This window comes from Rana temporaria, chromosome 5 (genome assembly GCF_905171775.1).
Source record: "Rana temporaria chromosome 5, aRanTem1.1, whole genome shotgun sequence".
Classification (NCBI taxonomy): Eukaryota; Metazoa; Chordata; class Amphibia; order Anura; family Ranidae; genus Rana; species Rana temporaria.
The window spans coordinates 424,360,482-424,387,374 of NC_053493.1; the positions used below are offsets into that span (position 1 = coordinate 424,360,482).

At 49.8% G+C, this 26,893-nt stretch overlaps 1 protein-coding gene across 5 annotated transcripts in view; it reads left to right on the forward strand.

Moving 5' to 3' along the window:
• Positions 1 to 21,508, forward strand: part of CSPG5 (chondroitin sulfate proteoglycan 5) — a 104,970-nt gene extending 83,462 nt beyond the window's left edge. For all 5 annotated transcript variants that reach the window (XM_040355334.1, XM_040355336.1, XM_040355335.1 and 2 more), the window contains one exon: positions 20,289 to 21,508. In XM_040355334.1, the coding sequence (XP_040211268.1) occupies positions 20,289 to 20,450 (162 nt within the window). In that variant the 3' untranslated portion in view covers positions 20,451 to 21,508. The remainder of the gene's footprint in view (positions 1 to 20,288) is intronic.
• The last annotated feature ends 5,385 nt before the right edge of the window (positions 21,509 to 26,893 follow it).

The following is a 26,893-nucleotide window of genomic DNA, read 5'->3' on the forward strand; positions in this document are numbered from 1 at the left end:
TGGAGGACTCTGCTCCTTCCTCTATAACTCTCCTCTCCTGATATACTCTGCTGGAGGACTCTGCTCCTTCCTCTATAACTCTCCTCTCCTGAAATACTCTGCTCTGCTGGAGGACTCTGCTCCTTCCTCCAGAACTCTCCTCTCCTGAAATACTCTGCTCTGCTGGAGGACTCTGCTCCTTCCTCCAGAACTCTCCTCTCCTGATATACTCTGCTCTGCTGGAGGACTCTGCTCCTTCCTCCAGAACTCTCCTCTCCTGAAATACTCTGCTCTGCTGGAGGACTCTGCTCCTTCCTCTATAACTCTCCTGTCCTGAAATACTCTGCTGGAGGACTCTGCTCCTTCCTCTATAACTCTCCTCTCCTGATATACTCTGCTGGAGGACTCTGCTCCTTCCTCTATAGCTCTCCTCTCCTGATATACTCTGCTGGAGGACTCTGCTCCTTCCTCTATAACTCTCCTCTCCTGAAATACTCTGCTGGAGGACTCTGCTCCTTCCTCTATAACTCTCCTCTCCTGATATACTCTGCACTGCTGGAGGACTCTGCTCCTTCCTCTATAACTCTCCTCTCCTGATATACTCTGCTGGAGGACTCTGCTCCTTCCTCCAGAACTCTCCTCTCCTGAAATACTCTGCTGGAGGACTCTGCTCCATCCTCTATAACTCTCCTCTCCTGAAATACTCTGCTGGAGGACTCTGCTCCATCCTCTATAACTCTCCTCTCCTGAAATACTCTGCTGGAGGACTCTGCTCCTTCCTCCAGAACTCTCCTCTCCTGAAATACTCTGCTGGAGGACTCTGCTCCTTCCTCTATAACTCTCCTCTCCTGAAATACTCTGCTGGAGGACTCTGCTCCTTCCTCTATAACTCTCCTCTCCTGATATACTCTGCTGGAGGACTCTGCTCCTTCCTCTATAACTCTCCTCTCCTGATATACTCTGCTGGAGGACTCTGCTCCTTCCTCCAGAACTCTCCTCTCCTGAAATACTCTGCTGGAGGACTCTGCTCCTTCCTCTATAACTCTCCTCTCCTGATATACTCTGCACTGCTGGAGGACTCTGCTCCTTCCTCTATAACTCTCCTCTCCTGATATACTCTGCTGGAGGACTCTGCTCCTTCCTCTATAACTCTCCTCTCCTGATATACTCTGCTGGAGGACTCTGCTCCTTCCTCTATAACTCTCCTCTCCTGAAATACTCTGCTGGAGGACTCTGCTCCTTCCTCTATAACTCTCCTCTCCTGAAATACTCTGCACTGCTGGAGGACTCTGCTCCTTCCTCTATAACTCTCCTCTCCTGAAATACTCTGCTGGAGGACTCTGCTCTTTCCTCTATAACTCTCCTCTCCTGAGATACTCTGCTGGAGGACTCTGCTCCTTCCTCTATAACTCTCCTCTCCTGAAATACTCTGCTCTGCTGGAGGACTCTGCTCCTTCCTCTATAACTCTCCTCTCCTGAGATACTCTGCTGGAGGACTCTGCTCCTTCCTCTATAACTCTCCTCTCCTGATATACACTGCTGGAGGACTCTGCTCCCTCCTCTATAACTCTCCTCTCCTGATATACTCTGCTGGAGGACTCTGCTTTCCTCTATAACTCTCCTCTCCTGAAATACTCTGCTCTGCTGGAGGACTCTGCTCCTTCCTCTATAACTCTCCTCTCCTGATATACTCTGCTGGAGGACTCTGCTCCCTCCTCTATAACTCTCCTCTCCTGATATACTCTGCTGGAGGACTCTGCTCCTTCCTCTATAACTCTCCTCTCCTGAAATACTCTGCTGGAGGACTCTGCTCCTTCCTCTATAACTCTCCTCTCCTGATATACTCTGCTGGAGGACTCTGCTCCATCCTCTATAACTCTCCTCTCCTGAAATACTCTGCTGGAGGACTCTGCTCCTTCCTCCAGAGCTCTCCTCTCCTGATATACTCTGCTCCATCCTCTATAACTCTCCTCTCCTGAAATACTCTGCTGGAGGACTCTGCTCCTTCCTCCAGAACTCTCCTCTCCTGAAATACTCTGCTGGAGGACTCTGCTCCTTCCTCTATAACTCTCCTCTCCTGAAATACTCTGCTGGAGGACTCTGCTCCTTCCTCTATAACTCTCCTCTCCTGATATACTCTGCTGGAGGACTCTGCTCCTTCCTCTATAACTCTCCTCTCCTGATATACTCTGCTGGAGGACTCTGCTCCTTCCTCCAGAACTCTCCTCTCCTGAAATACTCTGCTGGAGGACTCTGCTCCTTCCTCTATAACTCTCCTCTCCTGATATACTCTGCTGGAGGACTCTGCTCCTTCCTCTATAACTCTCCTCTCCTGATATACTCTGCTGGAGGACTCTGCTCCTTCCTCTATAACTCTCCTCTCCTGATATACTCTGCTGGAGGACTCTGCTCCTTCCTCTATAACTCTCCTCTCCTGATATACTCTGCTGGAGGACTCTGCTCCTTCCTCTATAACTCTCCTCTCCTGAAATACTCTGCACTGCTGGAGGACTCTGCTCCTTCCTCCAGAACTCTCCTCTCCTTATATACTCTGCTGGAGGACTCTGCTCCTTCCTCTATAACTCTCCTCTCCTGATATACTCTGCTGGAGGACTCTGCTCCTTCCTCTATAACTCTCCTCTCCTGAAATACTCTGCACTGCTGGAGGACTCTGCTCCTTCCTCTATAACTCTCCTCTCCTGAAATACTCTGCTGGAGGACTCTGCTCTTTCCTCTATAACTCTCCTCTCCTGAAATACTCTGCACTGCTGGAGGACTCTGCTCCTTCCTCTATAACTCTCCTCTCCTGAAATACTCTGCTGGAGGACTCTGCTCCTTCCTCTATAACTCTCCTCTCCTGATATACTCTGCTGGAGGACTCTGCTCCTTCCTCTATAACTCTCCTCTCCTGAAATACTCTGCTGGAGGACTCTGCTCCTTCCTCTATAACTCTCCTCTCCTGATATACTCTGCTGGAGGACTCTGCTCTTTCCTCTATAACTCTCCTCTCCTGATATACTCTGCTGGAGGACTCTGCTCCTTCCTCCAGAACTCTCCTCTCCTGAAATACTCTGCACTGCTGGAGGACTCTGCTCCTTCCTCTATAACTCTCCTCTCCTGATATACTCTGCTGGAGGACTCTGCTCCTTCCTCTATAACTCTCCTCTCCTGATATACTCTGCTGGAGGACTCTGCTCCTTCCTCTATAACTCTCCTCTCCTGAAATACTCTGCTGGAGGACTCTGCTCCTTCCTCCAGAACTCTCCTCTCCTTATATACTCTGCTGGAGGACTCTGCTCCTTCCTCTATAACTCTCCTCTCCTGATATACTCTGCTGGAGGACTCTGCTCCTTCCTCTATAACTCTCCTCTCCTGATATACTCTGCTGGAGGACTCTGCTCCTTCCTCCAGAACTCTCCTCTCCTGAAATACTCTGCTGGAGGACTCTGCTCCTTCCTCTATAACTCTCCTCTCCTGATATACTCTGCTGGAGGACTCTGCTCCTTCCTCTATAACTCTCCTCTCCTGATATACTCTGCTGGAGGACTCTGCTCCTTCCTCTATAACTCTCCTCTCCTGAAATACTCTGCACTGCTGGAGGACTCTGCTCCTTCCTCCAGAACTCTCCTCTCCTTATATACTCTGCTGGAGGACTCTGCTCCTTCCTCTATAACTCTCCTCTCCTGATATACTCTGCTGGAGGACTCTGCTCCTTCCTCTATAACTCTCCTCTCCTGAAATACTCTGCTGGAGGACTCTGCTCCTTCCTCTATAACTCTCCTCTCCTGAAATACTCTGCTGGAGGACTCTGCTCCTTCCTCCAGAACTCTCCTCTCCTTATATACTCTGCTGGAGGACTCTGCTCCTTCCTCTATAACTCTCCTCTCCTGATATACTCTGCTGGAGGACTCTGCTCCTTCCTCTATAACTCTCCTCTCCTGATATACTCTGCTGGAGGACTCTGCTCCTTCCTCTATAACTCTCCTCTCCTGAAATACTCTGCACTGCTGGAGGACTCTGCTCCTTCCTCCAGAACTCTCCTCTCCTTATATACTCTGCTGGAGGACTCTGCTCCTTCCTCTATAACTCTCCTCTCCTGATATACTCTGCTGGAGGACTCTGCTCCTTCCTCTATAACTCTCCTCTCCTGAAATACTCTGCACTGCTGGAGGACTCTGCTCCTTCCTCTATAACTCTCCTCTCCTGAAATACTCTGCTGGAGGACTCTGCTCTTTCCTCTATAACTCTCCTCTCCTGAAATACTCTGCACTGCTGGAGGACTCTGCTCCTTCCTCTATAACTCTCCTCTCCTGAAATACTCTGCTGGAGGACTCTGCTCCTTCCTCTATAACTCTCCTCTCCTGATATACTCTGCTGGAGGACTCTGCTCCTTCCTCTATAACTCTCCTCTCCTGAAATACTCTGCTGGAGGACTCTGCTCCTTCCTCCAGAACTCTCCTCTCCTTATATACTCTGCTGGAGGACTCTGCTCCTTCCTCTATAACTCTCCTCTCCTGAAATACTCTGCACTGCTGGAGGACTCTGCTCCTTCCTCTATAACTCTCCTCTCCTGAAATACTCTGCTGGAGGACTCTGCTCTTTCCTCTATAACTCTCCTCTCCTGAAATACTCTGCACTGCTGGAGGACTCTGCTCCTTCCTCTATAACTCTCCTCTCCTGAAATACTCTGCTGGAGGACTCTGCTCCTTCCTCTATAACTCTCCTCTCCTGATATACTCTGCTGGAGGACTCTGCTCCTTCCTCTATAACTCTCCTCTCCTGATATACTCTGCTGGAGGACTCTGCTCCTTCCTCCAGAACTCTCCTCTCCTGATATACTCTGCTGGAGGACTCTGCTCCTTCCTCTATAACTCTCCTCTCCTGATATACTCTGCTGGAGGACTCTGCTCCTTCCTCTATAACTCTCCTCTCCTGATATACTCTGCTGGAGGACTCTGCTCCTTCCTCTATAACTCTCCTCTCCTGAAATACTCTGCACTGCTGGAGGACTCTGCTCCTTCCTCCAGAACTCTCCTCTCCTTATATACTCTGCTGGAGGACTCTGCTCCTTCCTCTATAACTCTCCTCTCCTGATATACTCTGCTGGAGGACTCTGCTCCTTCCTCTATAACTCTCCTCTCCTGAAATACTCTGCACTGCTGGAGGACTCTGCTCCTTCCTCCAGAACTCTCCTCTCCTTATATACTCTGCTGGAGGACTCTGCTCCTTCCTCTATAACTCTCCTCTCCTGATATACTCTGCTGGAGGACTCTGCTCCTTCCTCTATAACTCTCCTCTCCTGATATACTCTGCTGGAGGACTCTGCTCCTTCCTCTATAACTCTCCTCTCCTGAAATACTCTGCACTGCTGGAGGACTCTGCTCCTTCCTCCAGAACTCTCCTCTCCTTATATACTCTGCTGGAGGACTCTGCTCCTTCCTCTATAACTCTCCTCTCCTGATATACTCTGCTGGAGGACTCTGCTCCTTCCTCTATAACTCTCCTCTCCTGAAATACTCTGCACTGCTGGAGGACTCTGCTCCTTCCTCTATAACTCTCCTCTCCTGAAATACTCTGCTGGAGGACTCTGCTCCTTCCTCTATAACTCTCCTCTCCTGATATACTCTGCTGGAGGACTCTGCTCCTTCCTCTATAACTCTCCTCTCCTGAAATACTCTGCTGGAGGACTCTGCTCCTTCCTCCAGAACTCTCCTCTCCTGATATACTCTGCTGGAGGACTCTGCTCCTTCCTCTATAACTCTCCTGATATACTCTGCTGGAGGACTCTGCTCCTTCCTCTATAACTCTCCTCTCCTGAAATACTCTGCACTGCTGGAGGACTCTGCTCCTTCCTCTATAACTCTCCTCTCCTGAAATACTCTGCTGGAGGACTCTGCTCTTTCCTCTATAACTCTCCTCTCCTGAAATACTCTGCACTGCTGGAGGACTCTGCTCCTTCCTCTATAACTCTCCTCTCCTGAAATACTCTGCTGGAGGACTCTGCTCCTTCCTCTATAACTCTCCTCTCCTGATATACTCTGCTGGAGGACTCTGCTCCTTCCTCTATAACTCTCCTCTCCTGATATACTCTGCTGGAGGACTCTGCTCCTTCCTCCAGAACTCTCCTCTCCTGATATACTCTGCTGGAGGACTCTGCTCCTTCCTCTATAACTCTCCTCTCCTGAAATACTCTGCTGGAGGACTCTGCTCCTTCCTCCAGAACTCTCCTCTCCTGAAATACTCTGCTGGAGGACTCTGCTCCTTCCTCTATAACTCTCCTCTCCCGATATACTCTGCTGGAGGACTCTGCTCCTTCCTCTATAACTCTCCTCTCCTGATATACTCTGCTGGAGGACTCTGCTCCTTCCTCTATAACCCTCCTCTCCTGATATACTCTGCTGGAGGACTCTGCTCCTTCCTCTATAACTCTCCTCTCCTGAAATACTCTGCTGGAGGACTCTGCTCCTTCCTCCAGAACTCTCCTCTCCTTATATACTCTGCACTGCTGGAGGACTCTTCTTCTAGTCATACGATTTTTTTTTCTCCGCCTCTCTGCTTGGCTGACCCCGCCTCCCTACATTTTGACTTTTTCTGACTTAGCTTAGACCACGCCCCTTTGGGGGGTTTTTTCACGCCGATATTCACACGTCTTTTTTTCTCTCATTGGCTGCAGTAATTTCCGTATCTGTCCTGAAAATATAAAATCAAAGTGAACGGAACTGTAAGTACAAAGAATCTTATACAGACAAATATTTAGCTCCGCCTCCTCTTGTGACGTCATCACCAGGATGGCGAATGCCGGGTCTCCGCAGCAGGCACAGGCGGGGGAGGGGGGGGCGGTTCTTGATTTATTTTGTGTTATTTTATCTGCAACGTATTTTTGTGATTTTCTAGCCAATCAGACAATCAAATACTAACAAAGCTGCTCTCTGATTGGTCAGGTTTTCTATGGAATTCTTTCACTCATATCACACCTTGGAGGATTTCATTTTCTCTGTCAAATCAAGCAAGTTTGCAAATGTCATTTTTATTGGTTCCTTTCCCCTGCTGTCCCCAACAGGTCTGTCCTGATCAGGGCCACCATCGGGAATTATAGGGCCCCTTACACATCTTCAGGCATGGGCCCCCTGCTGGAGCAGAGAACCGGGGGGGGGGGGGGGGGGGTCGTGCTGCCGCCTGGGGACCTCTGGGCCCTTTAATAAATACAGGGGCCCCTTGCCATCCGGGCCCCTTACAACAACAAAAAAGAGAACAAAAGGGGGTTGCCATGCGGGCCCCTTACAGGTGTACTGCCTGTACCCCCCTGATGGCAGCCCTGGTCCTGATCATAGGTGTGCACCCTAAAGCTCAAACATATACTGTATGCATGTGTATATATACGGACGGTGTCAGTAGAGCAGTGGGCGGTGTCAGTAGAGCAGTGGGCGGTGTCAGTAGAGCAGTGGACGGTGTCAGTAGGGCAGTGGACGGTGTCAGTAGAGCAGTGGGCGGTGTCGGTAGAGTAGTGGGCGGTGTCAGTAGAGTAGTGGGTAATGTCAGTAGAGCAGTGGGCGGTGTCAGTAGAGCAGTGGGCAGTGTCGGTAGAGTAGTGGGCGGTGTCAGTAGAGTAGTGGGTAATGTCAGTAGAGCAGTGGGTAATGTCAGTAGAGCAGTGGGCGGTGTCAGTAGAGCAGTGGGCGGTGTCAGTAGAGCAGTGGGCGGTGTCAGTAGAGCAGTGGGCGGTGTCAGTAGAGTAGTGGGTAATGTCAGTAGAGCAGTGGGCGGTGTCAGTAGAGCAGTGGGCAGTGTCGGTAGAGTAGTGGGCGGTGTCAGTAGAGTAGTGGGTAATGTCAGTAGAGCAGTGGGCGGTGTCAGTAGAGCAGTGGGTAATGTCAGTAGAGTAGTGGGCGGTGTCAGTAGGGCAGTGGACGTTGTCAGTAGAGCAGTGGGTAATGTCAGTAGAGCAGTGGGCGGTGTCAGTAGAGCAGTGGGCGGTGTCGGTAGAGCAGTGGACGGTGTCAGTAGGGCAGTGGGCGATGTCAGTAGAGTAGTGGGCGGTGTCGGTAGAGTAGTGGGCGGTGTCAGTAGAGCAGTGGGCGGTGTCGGTAGAGCAGTGGACGGTGTCAGTAGAGCAGTGGGCGATGTCGGTAGAGCAGTGGGCGATGTCAGTAGAGCAGTGGGCGGTGTCAGTAGAGCAGTGGATGGTGTCAGTAGAGCAGTGGATGGTGTCGTAGAGTAGTGGGTGGTGTCAATAGAGCAGTGGACGGTGTCAGTAGAGCAGTGGATGGTGTCAGTAGAGCAGTGGATGGTGTCGTAGAGTAGTGGGTGGTGTCAATAGAGCAGTGGACGGTGTCAGTAGAGCAGTGGATGGTGTCAGTAGAGCAGTGGATGGTGTCGTAGAGTAGTGGGTGGTGTCAATAGAGCAGTGGACGGTGTCAGTAGAGCAGTGGGCGGTGTCAGTAGAGCAGTGGGCGGTGTCGGTAGAGCAGTGGGCGATGTCGGTAGAGCAGTGGGCGATGTCAGTAGAGCAGTGGGCGATGTCGGTAGAGCAGTGGGCGATGTCAGTAGAGCAGTGGGCGGTGTCAGTAGAGCAGTGGATGGTGTCAGTAGAGCAGTGGATGGTGTCGTAGAGTAGTGGGTGGTGTCAATAGAGCAGTGGACGGTGTCAGTAGAGCAGTGGACGGTGTCAGTAGAGCAGTGGATGGTGTCAGTAGAGCAGTGGATGGTGTCGTAGAGTAGTGGGTGGTGTCAATAGAGCAGTGGACGGTGTCAGTAGAGCAGTGGATGGTGTCAGTAGAGCAGTGGATGGTGTCGTAGAGTAGTGGGTGGTGTCAATAGAGCAGTGGACGGTGTCAGTAGAGCAGTGGATGGTGTCAGTAGAGCAGTGGATGGTGTCGTAGAGTAGTGGGTGGTGTCAATAGAGCAGTGGACGGTGTCAGTAGAGCAGTGGGCGGTGTCAGTAGAGCAGTGGGCGGTGTCGGTAGAGCAGTGGGCGATGTCGGTAGAGCAGTGGGCAATGTCAGTAGAGCAGTGGGCGATGTCGGTAGAGCAGTGGGCGATGTCAGTAGAGCAGTGGGCGGTGTCAGTAGAGCAGTGGATGGTGTCAGTAGAGCAGTGGATGGTGTCGTAGAGTAGTGGGTGGTGTCAATAGAGCAGTGGACGGTGTCAGTAGAGCAGTGGACGGTGTCAGTAGAGCAGTGGGCGGTGTCAGTAGAGCAGTGGGCGGTGTCAGTAGAGTTGTGGGCGGTGTCAGTAGAGTTGTGGGCGGTGTCAGTAGGGCAGTGGACGGTGTCAGTAGAGTAGTGGGCGGTGTCGGTAGAGTAGTGGGTGGTGTCAATAGGGCAGTGGGCGGTGTCAGTAGAGCAGTGGGCGGTGTCAGTAGAGCAGTGGGCGGTGTCGGTAGAGCAGTGGGCGGTGTCGGTAGAGCAGTGGGCGATGTCGGTAGAGCAGTGGGCGATGTCAGTAGAGTAGTGGGCGGTGTCAGTAGAGCAGTGGGCGGTGTCAGTAGAGCAGTGGGCGGTGTCAGTAGAGTAGTGGGCGGTGTCGGTAGAGTAGTGGGCGGTGTCGGTAGAGTAGTGGGCGGTGTCGGTAGAAGTAGTGGGCGGTGTCAGTAGAGCAGTGGGCGATGTCAGTAGAGCAGTGGGCGGTGTCAGTAGAGTAGTGGGCGGTGTCGGTAGAGCAGTGGGCAGTGTCGGTAGAGCAGTGGGCGGTGTCAGTAGAGCAGTGGGCGGTGTCAGTAGAGCAGTGGGCGGTGTCAGTAGAGCAGTGGGCGGTGTCAGTAGAGCAGTGGGCGGTGTCAGTAGAGCAGTGGGCGGTGTCGGTAGAGTAGTGGGCGGTGTCAGTAGAGTAGTGGGCGGTGTCAGTAGAGCAGTGGGCGGTGTCGGTAGAGTAGTGGGTGGTGTCGGTAGAGCAGTGGGCGGTGTCAGTAGAGCAGTGGGCGGTGTCAGTAGAGCAGTGGGCGGTGTCAGTAGAGCAGTGGACGGTGTCAGTAGAGCAGTGGGCGGTGTCAGTAGAGCAGTGGGCGGTGTCATTAGAGTAGTGGGCGGTGTCAGTAGAGTAGTGGGCGGTGTCAGTAGAGTAGTGGGCGGTGTCAGTAGAGCAGTGGGCGGTGTCGGTAGAGTAGTGGGTGGTGTCGGTAGAGCAGTGGGCGGTGTCAGTAGAGCAGTGGGCGGTGTCAGTAGAGCAGTGGGCGGTGTCGGTAGAGTAGTGGGCGGTGTCAGTAGAGTAGTGGGCGGTGTCAGTAGAGTAGTGGGCGGTGTCGGTAGAGTAGTGGGCGGTGTCGGTAGAGTAGTGGGTGGTGTCGGTAGAGCAGTGGGCGGTGTCAGTAGAGCAGTGGGCGATGTCAGTATTTTTTTTTTTTATTTGGTGAAATATCAGGGGTCTAAACAGGGGGGGGAATATGCACCTCACGGGGTGATTAGGGTGTGCCCAGGCATACCTGGCACACCCCGTTGGGTATTATGTCAAAGAAATCATCCCTCACCATCCCCCATCTCCTATCTTGTATAATTAGAAGATCCTAAAATTCTGATTTGTTTATTGAGCTCCTACCCGCCCCTCCCCCCCCTTTCAGGATTTACTTGTCGTTAGTCCGCAGCATAGCGGATCTATCACCATCCCTTTATATATGTCACCGACTTGTCACAGTAAGAAGGTTTAAGTGGCAAAATAATTCCAAAAATACAATTACATTTTTTTTTTTTATATGTTTTGTTTTTTTTTTGTTTTTTTTATTTATTATAATTATATAGATAAGCCAATATTGCAGCATTTTATATAATGTATTAAAATACAATTTTATTTTTATTTTGTGTTTATATATATTTTTTTATTTATGTATATTTTTTTTCTTGCATTTTTTGCAAAAGTATATAAATGTTGCAATATTTAATCTCTTTAGAACAAAGGCCCAGATTCAAGAAGCACTTGCACCCGCGCAACCATAGGTTACGCAGCGCAAGCGCTTACTTGCTCCGGTGTAACGAGTGCTCCTGATTCAGGAACCTCGTTACACCGACTGCAGGCTAAAATCTGCGCGGCATAAGGCTCTTATGCCGCGCAGATTTTAGGCTGCATTCTTGCGTGTGCCGCTAGGGGGCGCTCCCATTGTGTATCAGCGTGTAGTATGCAAATTGCATACTACCACTGATTCACAAGCTTGCGCGGGCCCCGCGCAAGCCAGGTACGGAGTTTCCGTACGGCAACTTTAGCGCAAGGCTGCCCCTTCTAATAGTAGGGGCAGCCAATGCATAATATAGCCGGCCTTCCCGCGCCGTGAAATTTGAATTTCACGGCGTTTGCGTAAGTTAAACGTGAATGGCGCTGGACGCCATTCACGTTCACTTAGAAGCAAATGACGTCCTTGCGATGTCATTTGCCGCAATGCACGTCGGGAAAGTTTCCCGACGGAGCATGCGCTGTACGCTCGGCGCGGGAGCGCGCCTAACTTAAATGATTCCCGCCCCCGGCGGGATCATTTAACTTGCGCGCGCTTACGCCGGGCAAATTTGCCGGCGCGCCCTCGCAATTCACGGAGCTACTGCTCCGTGAATCGAGGGCAGCGCAAAATATTTGCGGGGGCGCAGGGCAAAATCGTTGCCCTGCTCCCCCGCAAATATCGTGCAATTCTACTTGAATCTGGGCCAATGCATTCAAATTTAAATTAAAAATATAATTTAATTTTTGATTGTATTTTTATACAGTGTATGTGCCAGATTCTCAAAAGAGATACGCCGTCGTATCTCTGAGTTGCGCCGTCGTATCTATGCGCCTGATTCTTAGAATCAGTTACGCATAGATTTCCCTTAGATCCGCCAGGTGTAAGTCTCTTACGCCGTCGGATCGTAACTGCATATTTACGCTGGCCGCTAGGGGCGTGTACGCTGATTTACGCGTCGAAATATGTAAATCAGCTAGATACGCGAATTCACGAACGTACGAACAGTACAGTTACGCCGTTTACGTTAGGCTTTTCCCGGCGTATAGTTACCCCTGCTATATGGTGGCGTAAGTGCGGCGTATCAATGTTAAGTATGGCCGTCGTTCCCGCAACGAAATTTGAAAATTTAGCGTCGTTTGCGTAACTCGTCCGTGAATGGGGCTGGACGTAATTTACATCCACGTCAAAACCAATACGTCCTTGCGGCGTATTAGGAGCAATGCACACTGGGAGATTTCCACGGACGGCGCATGCGCCGTTCGTGAAAAACGTCAATCACGTCGGGTCACAGAACATTAACATAAAACACGCCCCCCTGTCCCACATTTGAATTAGGCGGGCTTACGCCGGCCGATTTACGCTACGCCGCCGCAACTTACGGAGCAAGTGCTTTGAGAATACTGCACTTGCCCCGTCTAAGTTGCGGAGGCGTAACCTAAATCAGATACGTTACGCCCGCACAAAGTTACGCGCTCCTACGAGAATCTGGCCCTATATATATATATATACAAACCAAAGGAGAGCGCCACTCATGGGCCTTTAAAGGTGAACGCACAGTGACAGTTTAATTTAGAAAATAAAACGCTCACTGTGCGTTTACCTTTCAAGACCCATGAGTGGCGCTCTCCTTTGAATTACATGTTGTGCACCCAGACCCTTTTTTATCTCAATATTGGCTTATATATATATATATAGATCTCTCTCTCTCTCTCTATATATATATTAGTGCTGTCAAGCGATTAAAATTTTTAATCGCGATTAATCGCATTAATGTCATAGTTAACTCACGATTAATCGCGCCAAAAAAAAATTTTTGTTTTCTTATTTATTTTTTATTTTTTTAGAATATTAAATTGTGTTTTTTTAATTTTTTTACATTTTGATCACTTTTATTGCTGTCACAAGGAATGTAAACATCCCTTGTGACAGCAATAGGTGGTGACAGGTACTCTTTATGGAGGGATCGGGGGTCTAAAAGACCTCCGAGCCCTCCTTTGCACTTCAAAGTATTCAGATCGCCGAAAACGGCGATTCTGAATACTGTGTACTTTTTTAAATCCGGCGCCATTGGCAGCCGAGAAACCCGGAAGTGACGTCATGACGCCGCTTCCGTGGTTTCAATGCGGAGACTGAATCAAAGCCGCTTACGGCTTAGTGTCAGTCTCCGCCTGGACACAGAAGGCGCCGGATGGAGGATCGGGTCTCCCGGTGGGACGGGAGGCCCGGTCAGAGCGGCGAAAGGCGGCGGGAGGGGGGGGGTGTCCCCTCCCGCTCCTCCGGCATAACAACCGAGCGGCTTTTAGCCGCATCGGTTGTTATGTTTGGATAGCCGATCGCCCGCTCTAAACAACAGTACCGGGATGATGCCTGCGGCAGGTATAACCCCCGAACGCCGCCTCGTTAATCGCGCGACAAAAAAATTGACGGCGTTAACGTGGGTTTGCGTTAACGCCGTTAATAGCGCGTTTAACTGACAGCACTAATATATATATAAGCCAATATTGCAGCATTTTATATAATGTATTAATATACAATTTTATTTTTATTTTGTGTTTTTATTTTTTATTTTATTTATGTATATTTTTTATTGCATTTTTTATAAGTATATAAATGTTGCAATATTTAATCTCCTTAGAACAAAGTGTATTTAATGCATTAAAATAACAATTAAAAATACAATTTTATTTTGAATTGTATTTTTATACAGTATGGCCCGGATTCACAGACATTGGCGCATATTTATGCCGCCGTAGTGTATCTCCTCTACGCTACGCCGACGCAGCGCAGAGAGGCAAGCACTGAATTCACAAAGCACTTCCTCCCAAATCTGCGCTGGGTTTCTCAGGCGTAAGTCGGCGTAAGTGGAAGTGGGCGTGAGCCATGCTAATGAGGCGTGACTCCATGCAAATGATGGGCCGAGCACCAGACAGATACGTATTGCCAACTGCGCATGCGCCGTCCCGTGGGCGCATCTCAGTGCGCATGCTCGTCGGAACAACTGCCTAAGATACGTCGGATCACTGCCTACGGCGTGAACGTAACCTACGCCTAGTCATATTCACGTCCTACGTAAAATACGTCGGCTTGTGTTCCCTTTGCATGGATGCTGCTGAGTTACACCTCCTTTATGGGGCATAACTTTACATCGGACGTATGCCTTTACGCGCACTGCGTGGGACGGACGGACGTTCGTGAATCGGCGTATCTCCCTCATTTGCATATGTGAATAGAAAATCAATGGGAGCGCCAAATACGTCCAACGTAAATATGCGCCCACTCTACGCCGGCGTAGGCAAGTTACGTCGGTCGGATGAAGCCTATTTTCAGACGTATCTTAGTTTCTGAGTCCGGCGCACAGATACGACGGCGCATATTTGCATACTTGCGTCGAGATACGTCGGCGCAAGTGCTTTGTGAATCCGGGCCAATGAGTTTTAGGTGTCGATTTGGCCTCCAAATTCTCTAGATCTCAATCAAATCGAGCTTCTGGGGGATATGCTGGAAAAACAAGTCCGATCCATGGAGGCCCCGCCTCACATCTTACAGGACTTAGAGGATCGGCTAGTGACGGTTTGGTGCCCGATACCGCAGCGTACCTAAGTCCAGGGCTGGACTGGGACAAAAATTTGGCCCTGGACTTCATCCAGACTGGCCCACTTTAATTCAATAAAATGCTGCCCCCCCCCCCCCCGAAAAATCACGCCCACCAAAAGGCCCTTACATCCATTATTGTATATCATGAGAGGGTGAGAGAGAGGGGAATGAGAGCGAGAGAGAGGGAGGGTTGAGGGAAAGGGGGTGAGTGTAAAAGAGAGGGGGTGAGTGTAGGACCCCTTTCACACTGAGGCGTTTTTTAGGCGCTTTAGGGCTAAAAATAGCGCCTGTAAAGCGACTGAAAAACGCCTCCGCTGCAGTCCCAGTGTGACAGCCTGAGTGCTTTCACACTGGGGCGCTGCCAGGGCGTTAAAAAAAGTCCTCAAAGCAGCATCTTTGGGGCGATGGAGGAGCTGTGTACAAACAAGCTGTAGACGCCGAAAAGTGCGGCTAAAACGACAGTAAAGTGCTGCTAAAACTAGCAGTGTTTTACCGTCAATGCCCGCCCCAGTGTGAAAGCAGCCTAAGAGTCAGGGAGTGAATGAGACAGAAGAGGGAGCTGAGAGACAAAGGGGGAGGGCTGAGAGACAGATGGGGGGGTCCGAGAGACAGAGGGGGGGGGTCTGAGAGATAGAGGGGGCTGAGAGACAGAGGAGGGGGGCTAAAAAATGGGGGGACTGAGAGACACGGGGACTGAGAGACAGAGAAGGGGACTGAGAGACAGAGGGGGGGACTGAGAGACAGAGGGTGGGGACTGAGAGACAGATGGGGTGTCCGAGAGACAGAGGGGGGGGGGTCTGAGAGATAGAGGGGGCTGAGAGACAGAGGAGGGGGGCTAAAAAATGGGGGGACTGAGAGACACGGGGGCTGAGAGACAGAGAAGGGGACTGAGAGACAGAGGGGGGGACTGAGAGACAGAGGGTGGGGACTGAGAGACAGATGGGGTGTCCGAGAGACAGAGGGGGGGGGTCTGAGAGATAGAGGGGGCTGAGAGACAGAGGAGGGGGGCTAAAAAATGGGGGGACTGAGAGACACGGGGACTGAGAGACAGAGAAGGGGACTGAGAGACAGAGGGGGGGACTGAGAGACAGAGGGGGGGACTGAGAGACAGAGGGTGGGGACTAAAAACGACCCACTGAGCCATCGGCCCACCGGGAAGCTCCCTGTAGTCCCTATGGCCAGTCCATCCCTGCCTAAGTCTATTGGTGTCTATCCCCGTCAAATTCCCGCCCCAGTGTGAAAGCAGCCTAAGAGTCAGGGAGTGAATGAGACAGAAGAGGGAGCTGAGAGACAGAGGGGGGGGGGGGGACCTGAGAGACAAATGGGGGGGTCCGAGAGACAGAGGGGGGGGTCTGAGAGATAGAGGAGGGGGGCTAAAAGAGGGGGGGATTGAGAGACACGGGGACTGAGAGACAGAGGGGGGGGGGACTGAGAGGCAGAGGGGGGGGGACTGAGAGACAGAGGGGGGGGGACTGAGAGACAGAGGGGGGGACTGAGAGACAGAGGGGGGGACTGAGAGACACGGGGACTGAGAGACAGAGGGGGGGACTGAGAGACAGAGGCAGAGGGGGGGACTGAGAGACAGAGGGGGGGGGGACTGAGAGACAGAGGGGGGGGACTGAGAGACAGAGGGGGGGGCTGAGAGACAGAGGCAGAGGGGGGGACTGAGAGACAGGGGGGGGGCTGAGAGACAGAGGGGGGGGGACTGAGAGACAGAGGGGGGGACTGAGAGACAGAGGGGGGGGACTGAGAGACAGAGGGGGGACTGAGAGACAGAGGGGGGGACTGAGAGACAGAGGCAGAGGGGGGGGCTGAGAGACAGGGGGGGGGGGCTGAGAGACAGAGGGGGGGACTGAGAGACAGAGGGGGGGACTGAGAGACAGAGGGGGGGGACTGAGAGACAGAGGGGGGACTGAGAGACAGAGGGGGGGACTGAGAGAGTCTCCGTTTTAAAAAACGGCCCACTGAGCCATCGGCCCACTGGGGAATTCCCTGTAGTCTCTATGGCCAGTCCATCCCTGCCTAAGTCTAGTGGTGTCTATGCCTTAAGGGGTTATAGTAGGTGGTCATAACGCTATGGCTGATCGTTTTAGGTAAAGGATTTTTTTTTTCATTTAGTAAATGTTAACAATTGCTTTTGGATGTTTCATTTTTTACCAACCAGCAAATGGCAATCTTTCAACAAGATCAGCAGCTTTTTGGAGGCTGCAAGGGAGATCAGATTACACACTCTGCAGAATGACTCAGATAACAAGGACATACCCCCTCCACCTCTCTCCTAGCAAAATGAAATCACATAGACCCCCTCTATCACTCATCTGTGCCCCGGACTGGACCAGCATGATTTGCACACAAAGTATTATGCATGGGCCCTCAAATTCATGTTTATTTGTAAAACATATAAATAGGATATCATAGAAACCTGTAAGATTTTAGCCTTGTAAAAAAAAAAAAAAAGATAATAAATCGTTATATCTTCAGTTTGATGTTACACAGCTGTTTGCCTTCAGCCTGTCTCTCACTGATTGAAACTCAGTGTGAAGCCATCTGACTCAGCAGGTAAAGAAGGGAAAGGGAAAGGGCAGAGTCACTCCTGTGGCTCATTAAGTTGTGTGCGTCATATTGACTATTTTACTATTCACCCCAAATCAATAAAGTATATTCAAAACCCTAAATATTACAATTTAATACTGTTTCCTCCTGGTTGGCTCCCATAGCTGCTCCTTAAAGTAGAACTAAAGCCAACATTTATTTTTATGGATAGAGTAAGGGAGGGTTATAACCCCTGCCAGTTTTATTTATATCTGTGTCCCATTGGGGGGAGATTTCCCTTCACTTCCTGTCTCTGCCACAACAGGAAGTGAGAGGAAATTCTCCCAAACTGAGGGAAATTCCAGACATATTGGCCCAGATTCTCAAAGGGCTTACGACGGCGCAACGCCATGTACGCCGTCGTAAGTCCTAATCTGGGCCGTCGTATCTATGCGACTGATTCTTAGATAGATATCCATTAGATCCGACAGGCGTAAGGCTCTTACACCGTCGGATCTTAAATGCAATTTTTTTTTGGTGTCGCCTCCGTCGTTTTCCCCGTCGAGTATGCAAATTAGCTAGATACGCGAATTCCCGAAAGTACGCGCGGCCGACGCAGTAAAGTTACGACGTTTACGTTAGGCTTGTCCCGGCGTAAAGTTGCCCCAGGGTATATGAGGCGCAATCAATGTTAAGTATGGCCGTCGTTCCCGCGTCGAAATTTGAAAATTTACGTCGTTTGCGTAAGTCGTCCGTGAATGGGGCTGGACGCCATTTACGTTCACGTCGAGACCAATGACGTCCTTGCGACGTCATTTGGAGCAATGCACCCTGGGATATTTTACGGGCGGCGCACGCGCAGTACGTTCGGTGCGGGAACGCGCTTAATTTAAATACTACACGCCCCCTACCCGCCTAATTTGAATTAGGCGGGCTTGCGCCGGGGGTGATTTACGCTACGCCGCCGCAACTTTACACGCAAGTGCTTTGTGAATAAAGCACTTGCCTGTAAAACTTGCGGCGGCGTAACGTAAATGAGATACGTTACGCCCGCACAGTTTTGCGCGATTCTACGAGAATCTGGGCCATTGTCCCCCATTGGAAGATTCCCCCTCTATTCCTGTTCTGGCGACAACTGAAAATTTGAGATTTTCTTTCACGTTCACTCTCGATGTTAATGGCCGCCAGCACAAATAGAGAGGGTGCATTTCTCTAATGGCGGCACAGACAGAAATGAAAACCTGACAGGAGTTCTAATCCCTTTCCGTTAACGCTAAAAACAAACATTTTGGGCCAGATCCACGTAGATCGGCGTAACTTTAAATGGGCGTAGCGTATCGTAGTAACGCTACGCCGCCACAACTTTGAGAGGCAAGTGCTGTATTCACAAAGCACTTGCCTCTAAAGTTACAGCGGCGTAGCGTAAATCTGACGGCGTAAGGGCGCGGAATTCAAATGATAAAGATGTGGGCGTGTTTTATGTAAATTCTACTTGACCCCACGTAAATGACGTATCTTTTGAACGGCGCATGCTTTCGACGTGAACGTAATTTACGCAAAGCCCTATTCGCAAACGTTTTACGCAAACGACATACACAACGGAAAATTTGACGCTGGCTCCGACGTCCATACTTAACATATAGCAGGGGTAACGTTACGCCGAAAAAAAGCCTTACGGAAACGACGTAAAAAAATGCGCCGGCCGGACGTACGTTTGTGGATTCGCGTATCTAGCTAATTTGCATACTCAACACGGAAATCGACGGAAGCGCCACCTAGCGGCCAGCGTAAATATGCACCTTAGATCCGACGGCGTACTAAGACGTACGCCAGTCGGATCTAGCTCAGCTTCAGGCGTATCTTGTTTTGTGGATACAAAACAAAGATACGCCAGAGCAACCTAGCAGTTACGCGGCGTATCAATAGATACGCCGGCGTAACTGCTTCGTGGATCTGGCCCATATTGTCCCCCCATTGGAAGATTCCCCCTCTATTCCTGTTCTGGCGACAACTCGAAAATTTGAGATTTTCTTTCACGTTCACTCTCGATGTTAACCACTTAAGCCCCGGACCTTTAGGCAGCTAAATGCCCAGGCCAGGTTTTGCGATTCGGCACTGCGTCGCTTTAACAGACAATTGCGCGGTCGTGCGACGTGGCTCCCAAACAAAATTGGCGTCCTTTTTCCCCCACAAATAGAGCTTTCTTTCGGTGGTATTTGATCACCTCTGCGGTTTTTATTTTTTGCGCTATAAACAAAAATAGAGCGACAATTTTGAAAAAAATTCTATATTTTTTACTTTTTGATATAATAAATATCCCCCAAAAACATATAAAAAAAAAATTTCCTCAGTTTAGGCCGATACGTATTCTTCTACCTATTTTTGGTAAAAAAAATCGCAATAAGCGTTTATCGATTGGTTTGCGCAAAATGTATAGCGTTTACAAAACAGGGGATAGTTTTATGACTGCGACATTATGGCGGACACTTCGGACAATTTTGACACATTTTTGGGACCATTGTCATTTTCACAGCAAAAAATGCATTTAAATTGCATTGTTTATTGTGAAAATGACAGTTGCAGTTTGGGAGTTAACCACAGGGGGCGCTGTAGGAGTTAGGGTTCACCTAGTGTGTGTTTACAACTGTAGGGGGGTGTGGCTGTAGGACTGACGTCATCGATCGAGTCTCCCCTATAAAAGGGATCACTCGATCGGTGCAGCCGCCACAGTGAAGCACGGGGAAGCCGTGTTTACATACGGCTCTCCCCGTTCTTCAGCTCCGGGGAGCGATCGCGACGGAGCGGCTATAAACGAATAGCCGCGCCGTCGTCCTGGGTCGCTCCCCGCGGGTATCCGACCGCCGCATGTAGCGGGGGGGTCCCGATCGGACCCCCGACCCGCGGAAAGGCGGGGACGTACATGTACGCCCATCTGCCTGTACGTGCCATTCTGTGGACGTACATATACATGCGGCGGTCGGGAAGTGGTTAATGGCCGCCAGCACAAATAGAGAGGGTGCATTTCTCTAATGGCGGCACAGACAGAAATGAAAACCTGACAGGAGTTCTAATCCCTTTCCGTTAAAGCTAAAAACAAAAATTTTGCCTTTAGTTATATTTTAAGTGTTGCCCATATATTACGTATCCACAAATTTCCCATAGGATCCCCATGACAAGCAAGTTCTGGGGAACGGCCATGGGTCCTCACCAGTCCCCCATTTCATTCAGTGCTTTATCCAGCTGACAGTGTCCTTCTGTCTTCCAGGAGGACCCCAACGCTCCTCAGAAGGTCCAGGATCTGCCCAAGGCTTGCTTGAAGGACGAAGAACCCTTTAACATTCAGAACTCTCTCTCGCCCAAGCACGAGTGCAGCAAAGGGGATCCAGACATTGTGGACGTCAACTGTGTCCTTAACAACCTGACATGAGGAAAAGGATTTGACGGGAGGAACCTGGCGGAAGATGTGTGTGCCATCTTCTCTGAACTTCTCCAGTGCTGGAGGTGGAAGTGGCGCCACACAGACCACGGCCCCCTCCAGCACTGCAAGGGGTTTCTTGACTCATTACCACCCCTCTAATGTGCCCCCTTTCCCTGGCATGCTTTGGTGTAATTTGTACAGAGATATGCAGAAAGATGAACCCGTGTTATGGAGGTGATGAAAGACCACATCTGGTGCACAGTGTATGGGCGGAGGTCGATTGCGTCTCTTGTGAGTAAACGCTGCAAAGAGGAAACATTTATCCGAGTTCCGGTCAATTCGGAAATACTTTTTTTTTTTTCGTACAGGTCAATGGGAATGCAAAAGCCGCTTAGGAGGTCAACTACAAGTTCAATGCAAATTCAGTAACTAACCCCCGGAGAATCAAAGGCCACAAAGCATTCCTCGACTTCCTTAGGGGGTCCCGGTGGCCAGTCGTTGGCTTTCCCAGATGTCCAATCAGTCCATTGAAAGCATTCCTCGACTTCCTTAGGGGGTCCCGATGGCCAGTCGTTGGCTTTCCCAGATGTCCAGTCAGTCCATTGTGGTTTTGGCTGCCAAGTTTTTTTTTTATGTGTTTTTTCTTATGAAAATCTTATATTTATTAGCCATCTTTTTTAAAGTTTCTTTTTTTTACTTCACTTCTTTTGTAACTTTCATATATAAAAAAAAATCTATAGTTCCTCGGGTCGCTGATGCGAAGCGTCCTACCTGGATGAGACAAAAGCTTCCCATGGTAAGAACGGGAAGACGTCCGTTCCTTCCACCTCTTACCCAGCAGAGAATTCTAAGCTTCACATCGGGGGCAACTGACTAAAAAAACATTTAAAGGGAAACTATAGTATTTTTACAGTTTTAAGAAAAGAAAAAAAAAGATACATTGTTCATGTTAACTTTTTGGTTGGTGCTAATGTTTTGAAAGCCTTTTTTTTTGTATATAGTTTATAATTGTATATGTACAGTACACGGGGACGATCGTAGGGATACGTTGACGGCATTTTTTTTTTGTCCTGGGTCAAATCTGACCTGACTGCAGCCAGCAGACCTTCTGTTGGGTCAACCAAGCTTAAGTCCTTAGGCTAACATGGCAACCACATTCCTTAATATAAAATTACCAAATAAGGGGAAATAAAAATGTTATACAGGAAATACAAAACTTAAAAAAATGGAAGAGACGTATATAACTCAGTCTGTGTTCTCGCTGAAAACCATTGTATAGCAGCCATTGTCGACCAAGGTTCCTTGTCACTCTAGGGTTCCTCGAGCTGTGGCCAACTGAACGCCTTCATAGATCCAGGTCCATCATCACTTGGCAGAGCCAGTAGCATGACACCAACTAACCACCACTGTAAGGAGGGGGGTGCATTCTTCCCACTGACCATCCATATAGGGAGTATTCCTTCCACTGACCACCACTGTAAGGAGGGGGGTGCATTCTTCCCACTGACCATCCATATAGGAAGTATTCTTTCCACTGACCACCACAATAGGGGGGGGGACATTCTTCCCACTGACCACCAATGTAAGGGGCATTCTTCGCACTGGCCACCAAAGTAAGGGGTATTTTCCATGGAACCCTAGGGTTTTTCGAATTGTGGCTAATTGAACTCCCATAGGATGGTGCCTTAATAGATCCAGGTCCATCATCACTTGGCAGAGCCAGTAGCATGACACCAACTAACCACCATTGTAAGTGGGGGCATTCTTCCCACTGACCATCCATATAAGGAGCATTCTTCCCACTGACCATCCATATAAGGAGTATTCTTCCCACTGACCATCCATATAAGGAGTATTCTTCCCACTGACCATCTATATAAGGAGTATTCTTCCCACTGATTACCACTATAAGTGGGACATTCTTCCCACTGATCACCAATGTAAGGGACATTCTTCCCACTGATCACCAATGTAAGGGACATTCTTCCCACTGATCACCAATGTAAGGGACATTCTTCCCACTGATCACCAATGTAAGGGACATTCTTCCCACTGATCACCAATGTAAGGAACATTCTTCTCACTGATCACCAATGTAAGGGACATTCTTCTCACTGATCACCAATGTAAGGGACATTCTTCTCACTGATCACCAATGTAAGGAACATTCTTCTCACTGATCACCGAGAGCCTCGGAAACGGTCGGAAAAGCAGAGGACAGTTCGGCTGACCTCGGCAAACCTTGGAAAGACTCCGTTCACGAGCCTTTCCGAGGTTTGTTGAGGTCAGCCAAGTTGTCCTCGTTTTTCTGTGCATTTCCGAACGGCGCCATTCGGCTCAGGCGCCCCCCCACCTCAGGCCAAATACGTCACTGCAGGCCCATTAGCTTGAATTCTGCTAGTTTTGTGAGACAACACTCGCAAATCGAGTCAGAATTTTAGGTAAAATTTCAGCTCTCTGCTCTTCTGTCAATAAAGAACCCTCCAAAAAAGGACAAAAGTCACCAGAACATTCCAGGCATATCTAATGATGGCTGCTTGGCATCAAAGCACCTGAACTGAAGTGTTAAACCCAATCCCTAGCAACTGATTTCCCTGTTGTCTTGGCGTGGCCCACTCTTGGCTTTTGGGTTTACAGCTGGTTAAAAATGTGATTTAAGTTTGGGATCTCAGGGTGAGTAACCTTTAGGGATTGGCCTTCAGGTTCCCCCATGGACTTTATCCTAAGTGCGATTGTCCTCAGCCTGTAAGCAGCTAACGTGTTTAGAAAAGGCTAAAATTAGTGATCAGCCTTCGGTATGATGAATAGAAAAGCAGAATATAATAAAAGTGTTATATAATAGAAATGGACAATAAATAAAAGCATAATACAGAATCAATAAAAAAAATAAAATAAAAAAAAGTATCATGGGACGGGAGCTGGCCTTGAGTTTGATAAAACAAAGCTGAGGACCTCCTACGAATTAAATAGCAAAGGTTTTTTCGGTAGACGTGGCAAGAAGCTCTCCGTAATCCGCGCCCTCCGGCGACGTTACCTTGTTGGAATGTAATATCTTAAGACTTATCTTGATGTAATCCTCTTTTTTCTAATCAGAGCAGAGGTATAAATAACTGTTAATATGGGGGTTTAAGGTGAGGGAATTGCCAGTTGTAAGGACGGAACGTCATGCCCGTTACTTATCCACCTTTTATCTTGACTGGCCTTGGACTAAGAATGAGGCTGGAAAACATGGAAAGGTGAGGGAATTGCCAGTTGTAAGGACGGAACGCTGTGCCTGTTACTTATCCACCTTTTATCTTGACTGGCCTTGGACTGAGAATGAGGCTGGAAAACATGGAAAGGTGAGGGAATTGCCAGTTGTAAGGACGGAACGCCGTGCCCGTTACTTATCCACCTTTTACCTTTACTGGCCTTGGACTGAGAATGAGGCTGGAAAACATGGAAAGGTGAGGGAATTGCCAGTTGTAGGGACGGAACGTCGTGCCCATTACTTATCCACCTTTTATCTTGACTGGCCTTGGACTGAGAATGAGGCAGGAAAAAAAGGAAAGGTGAGGGAATTGCCAGTTGTAAGGACGGAACGCCGTGCCCATTACTTATCCACCTTTTATCTTGACTGGCCTTGGACTGAGAATGAGGCTGGAAAACATGGAAAGGTGAGGGAATTGCCAGTTGTAAGGACAGAACGCCGTGCCCGTTACTTATCCACCTTTTATCTTGACTGGCCTTGGACTGAGAATGAGGCTGGAAAACATGGAAAGGTGAGGGAATTGCCAGTTGTAAGGACGAAACGCCATGCCCGTTACTTATCCACCTTTTATCTTGACTGGCCTTGGACTGAGAATGAGGCTGGAAAACATGGAAAGGTGAGGGAATTGCCAGTTGTAAGGACAGAACGCCGTGCCCGTTACTTATCCACCTTTTATCTTTACTGGCCTTGGACTGAGAATGAGGCTGGAAAACATGGAAAGGTGAGGGAATTGCCAGTTGTAAGGACGGAACGCCGTGCCCGTTACTTATCCACCTTTTATCTTGACTGGCCTTGGACTAAGAATGAGGCTGGAAAACATGGACGCTGTATCAATAAAATACTATTACAGGGTGGTACTGCTTAAGACAGCCCTCAGCTTCATTCACCACTGCCAGCTCTTCCCCGAGATCACTCCATCGACAGGTTATACTTGTCTATACTTGTATCAATGGCCGTCATATTGCTTCTGCATGCTCACAAAATATTGCCAAAGTAGAGAAAAACTTTTAGGAAGAGTCGGGGTCATCCACAAGGCAACCTAGGCAGATGTCTACAGCCCGATTAATGCCCATGGGGCCTAGATACGACCTTCATTCTACTGTCCAGGAATTGGTTGAAGTGGTGGGCCCGAAACCATTTCCTTCCTCATTGCCCAGGGCCCAGTAAATGCCCAAGGGGGCCAGATGCGACCATTCTCCTACAATAACCCAAGAATCAGTTGAAGGGTGGCGGGACCAAAGCTGGTTTCTTTATTCTTGCTTAGAGACCAGTTTATGTCCATGGGGTCCAGACTCAACCGTCATTCTCCTGCTATAAGCCAGGAATCTGATGTAGGGTGGTGGGGTTAAAGCAATTTCCCTTCTCCTTGCCTAGGACCTAGTGAATGCCCATTGGGTCCAGCTACAACCCTACATTCTCCTACAATTACCCAGGAATCAGTTGAAGAGTAGTGGGACCCAGTGAATGCCCATGGGGCCCCAGATACAACCTTCATCCTCCCAGGGCTGGTGCAAGGATTTTTGACACTCTAGGCGAAACCTAATTTTGCCCCCCGCCCCTGGTTCCACCCCTGAACCCACCCCCATCCCTCTGCCAATGTAAACCCCACCTTTTTTAATGAAGCGCCCATCAAATGCAGCCCACCAGCGCCCATCAAATGCAGCCTCACCAGTGCCCATCAAATGCAGCCTCACCTACGCCCATCAATGCAGCCTACCAGCGCCCATCAATGCAGCCTCACCAACACCCATCAAATGCAACCCTTCCAGCACCCATCAATGCAGCCTCACCAGCGCCCGTCAATGGAGCCTGTTGATGCTGAGACTTAGTTGCTTGCTGCAGAGAGAAGAGAGTGGGAAAACCAGTGGTTGGGCGCCCTAGGCAGCGTCCCTGCATCCTCCTCCAATAACCCAGCAAACATCCGTGTAATAGCGGGGCCAAAGCCGTTTCCTGGCTCCTTGCCTATAGCCCAGAAAATGCCCCTGGGGCCCAGACTCAACCTTAATTTTCCTGCAATAACCCAGGAATCAGTTGTATTGTGGTGAGACTAAAGCAATTTCCTGGCTCCTTGCCTAGAGCCCAGTGAATGCCCATGGGGGCCAGATACAACCTTCATTCGCCTGCACTCACCCAGGAACCAGTTGGAGGGGGGGCGGCAAAAAAAGCTGTTTCCTTGCTTCACGCCTAGAGCCCAGTGAATGCCCATGGGGGCCAGATACAACCTTCATTCGCCTGCACTCACCCAGGAACCAGTTGGAGGGGGGCGGCAAAAAAAGCTGTTTCCTTGCTCCACGCCTAGAGCCCAGTGAATGCCCATGGGGGCCAGATACAACCTTTAACTGGTTCCTGGGTGACTGAAGGCGAATGAAGGTTGTATCTGGCCCCCATGGGCATTCACTGGGCTCAAGGCAAGGAGCAAGGAAATTGCTTTGGTCCCGCCCCCCTCCAACTGGTTCCTGGGTGACTGCAGGCGAATGAAGGTTGTATCTGGCCCCCATGGGCATTCACTGGGCTCAAGGCAAGGAGCAAGGAAATTGCTTTGGTCCCGCCCCCCTCCAACTGGTTCCTGGGTGACTGCAGGCGAATGGAGGGGGGCGGGACCAAAGGTGTTTCCTTGCTCCTTGCCTAGGGCCCCGTTTCCCCCCCCCCCCGTCACATTGACTTGAGTGATACGCTACATTGTACTGTCAAGAGATTACAACTGGACATGTTCAAAGCTAATGCCTGGCTGGCAGACAGGATGTTCAGTCATAATGTTTCTGGAGCTTTGCGATTGGTGCTAAATTTTGACGCAATTGGTTCACGAGTGGCTCAACTGGGCTAGTGATCACAGGAATTGGTCACCAGTGGCCCCTGGATGTTAGCTAAGGGTATTGGTCAGATATCAGTATACATCACTAACCCGGGAAGCCTAAAAACAAACGGTGAAAGAACATCACCCATAAATGTTTCCTCTTTGTATGGCGCCAATTCGGGGGACTTCCAGAAACCGCGCCGCGATCAACGGTGGAGAAGGCTGCTCGGAGTCTCTCGCTGGTCCCCCCCCCCCCTCCTCCCGTAAGAGAAGTAGACAAGCATTAGACATGTGATGCGTGTTGTTTGGCGTGTGCGTGTGTGCCCCGCGTGTTTCTGTTTCCGCTCCAGTCGACCACGTTGCCCTTTGTTCTACCGCGATGTGTGATTTCTTATAAGACAACAAATA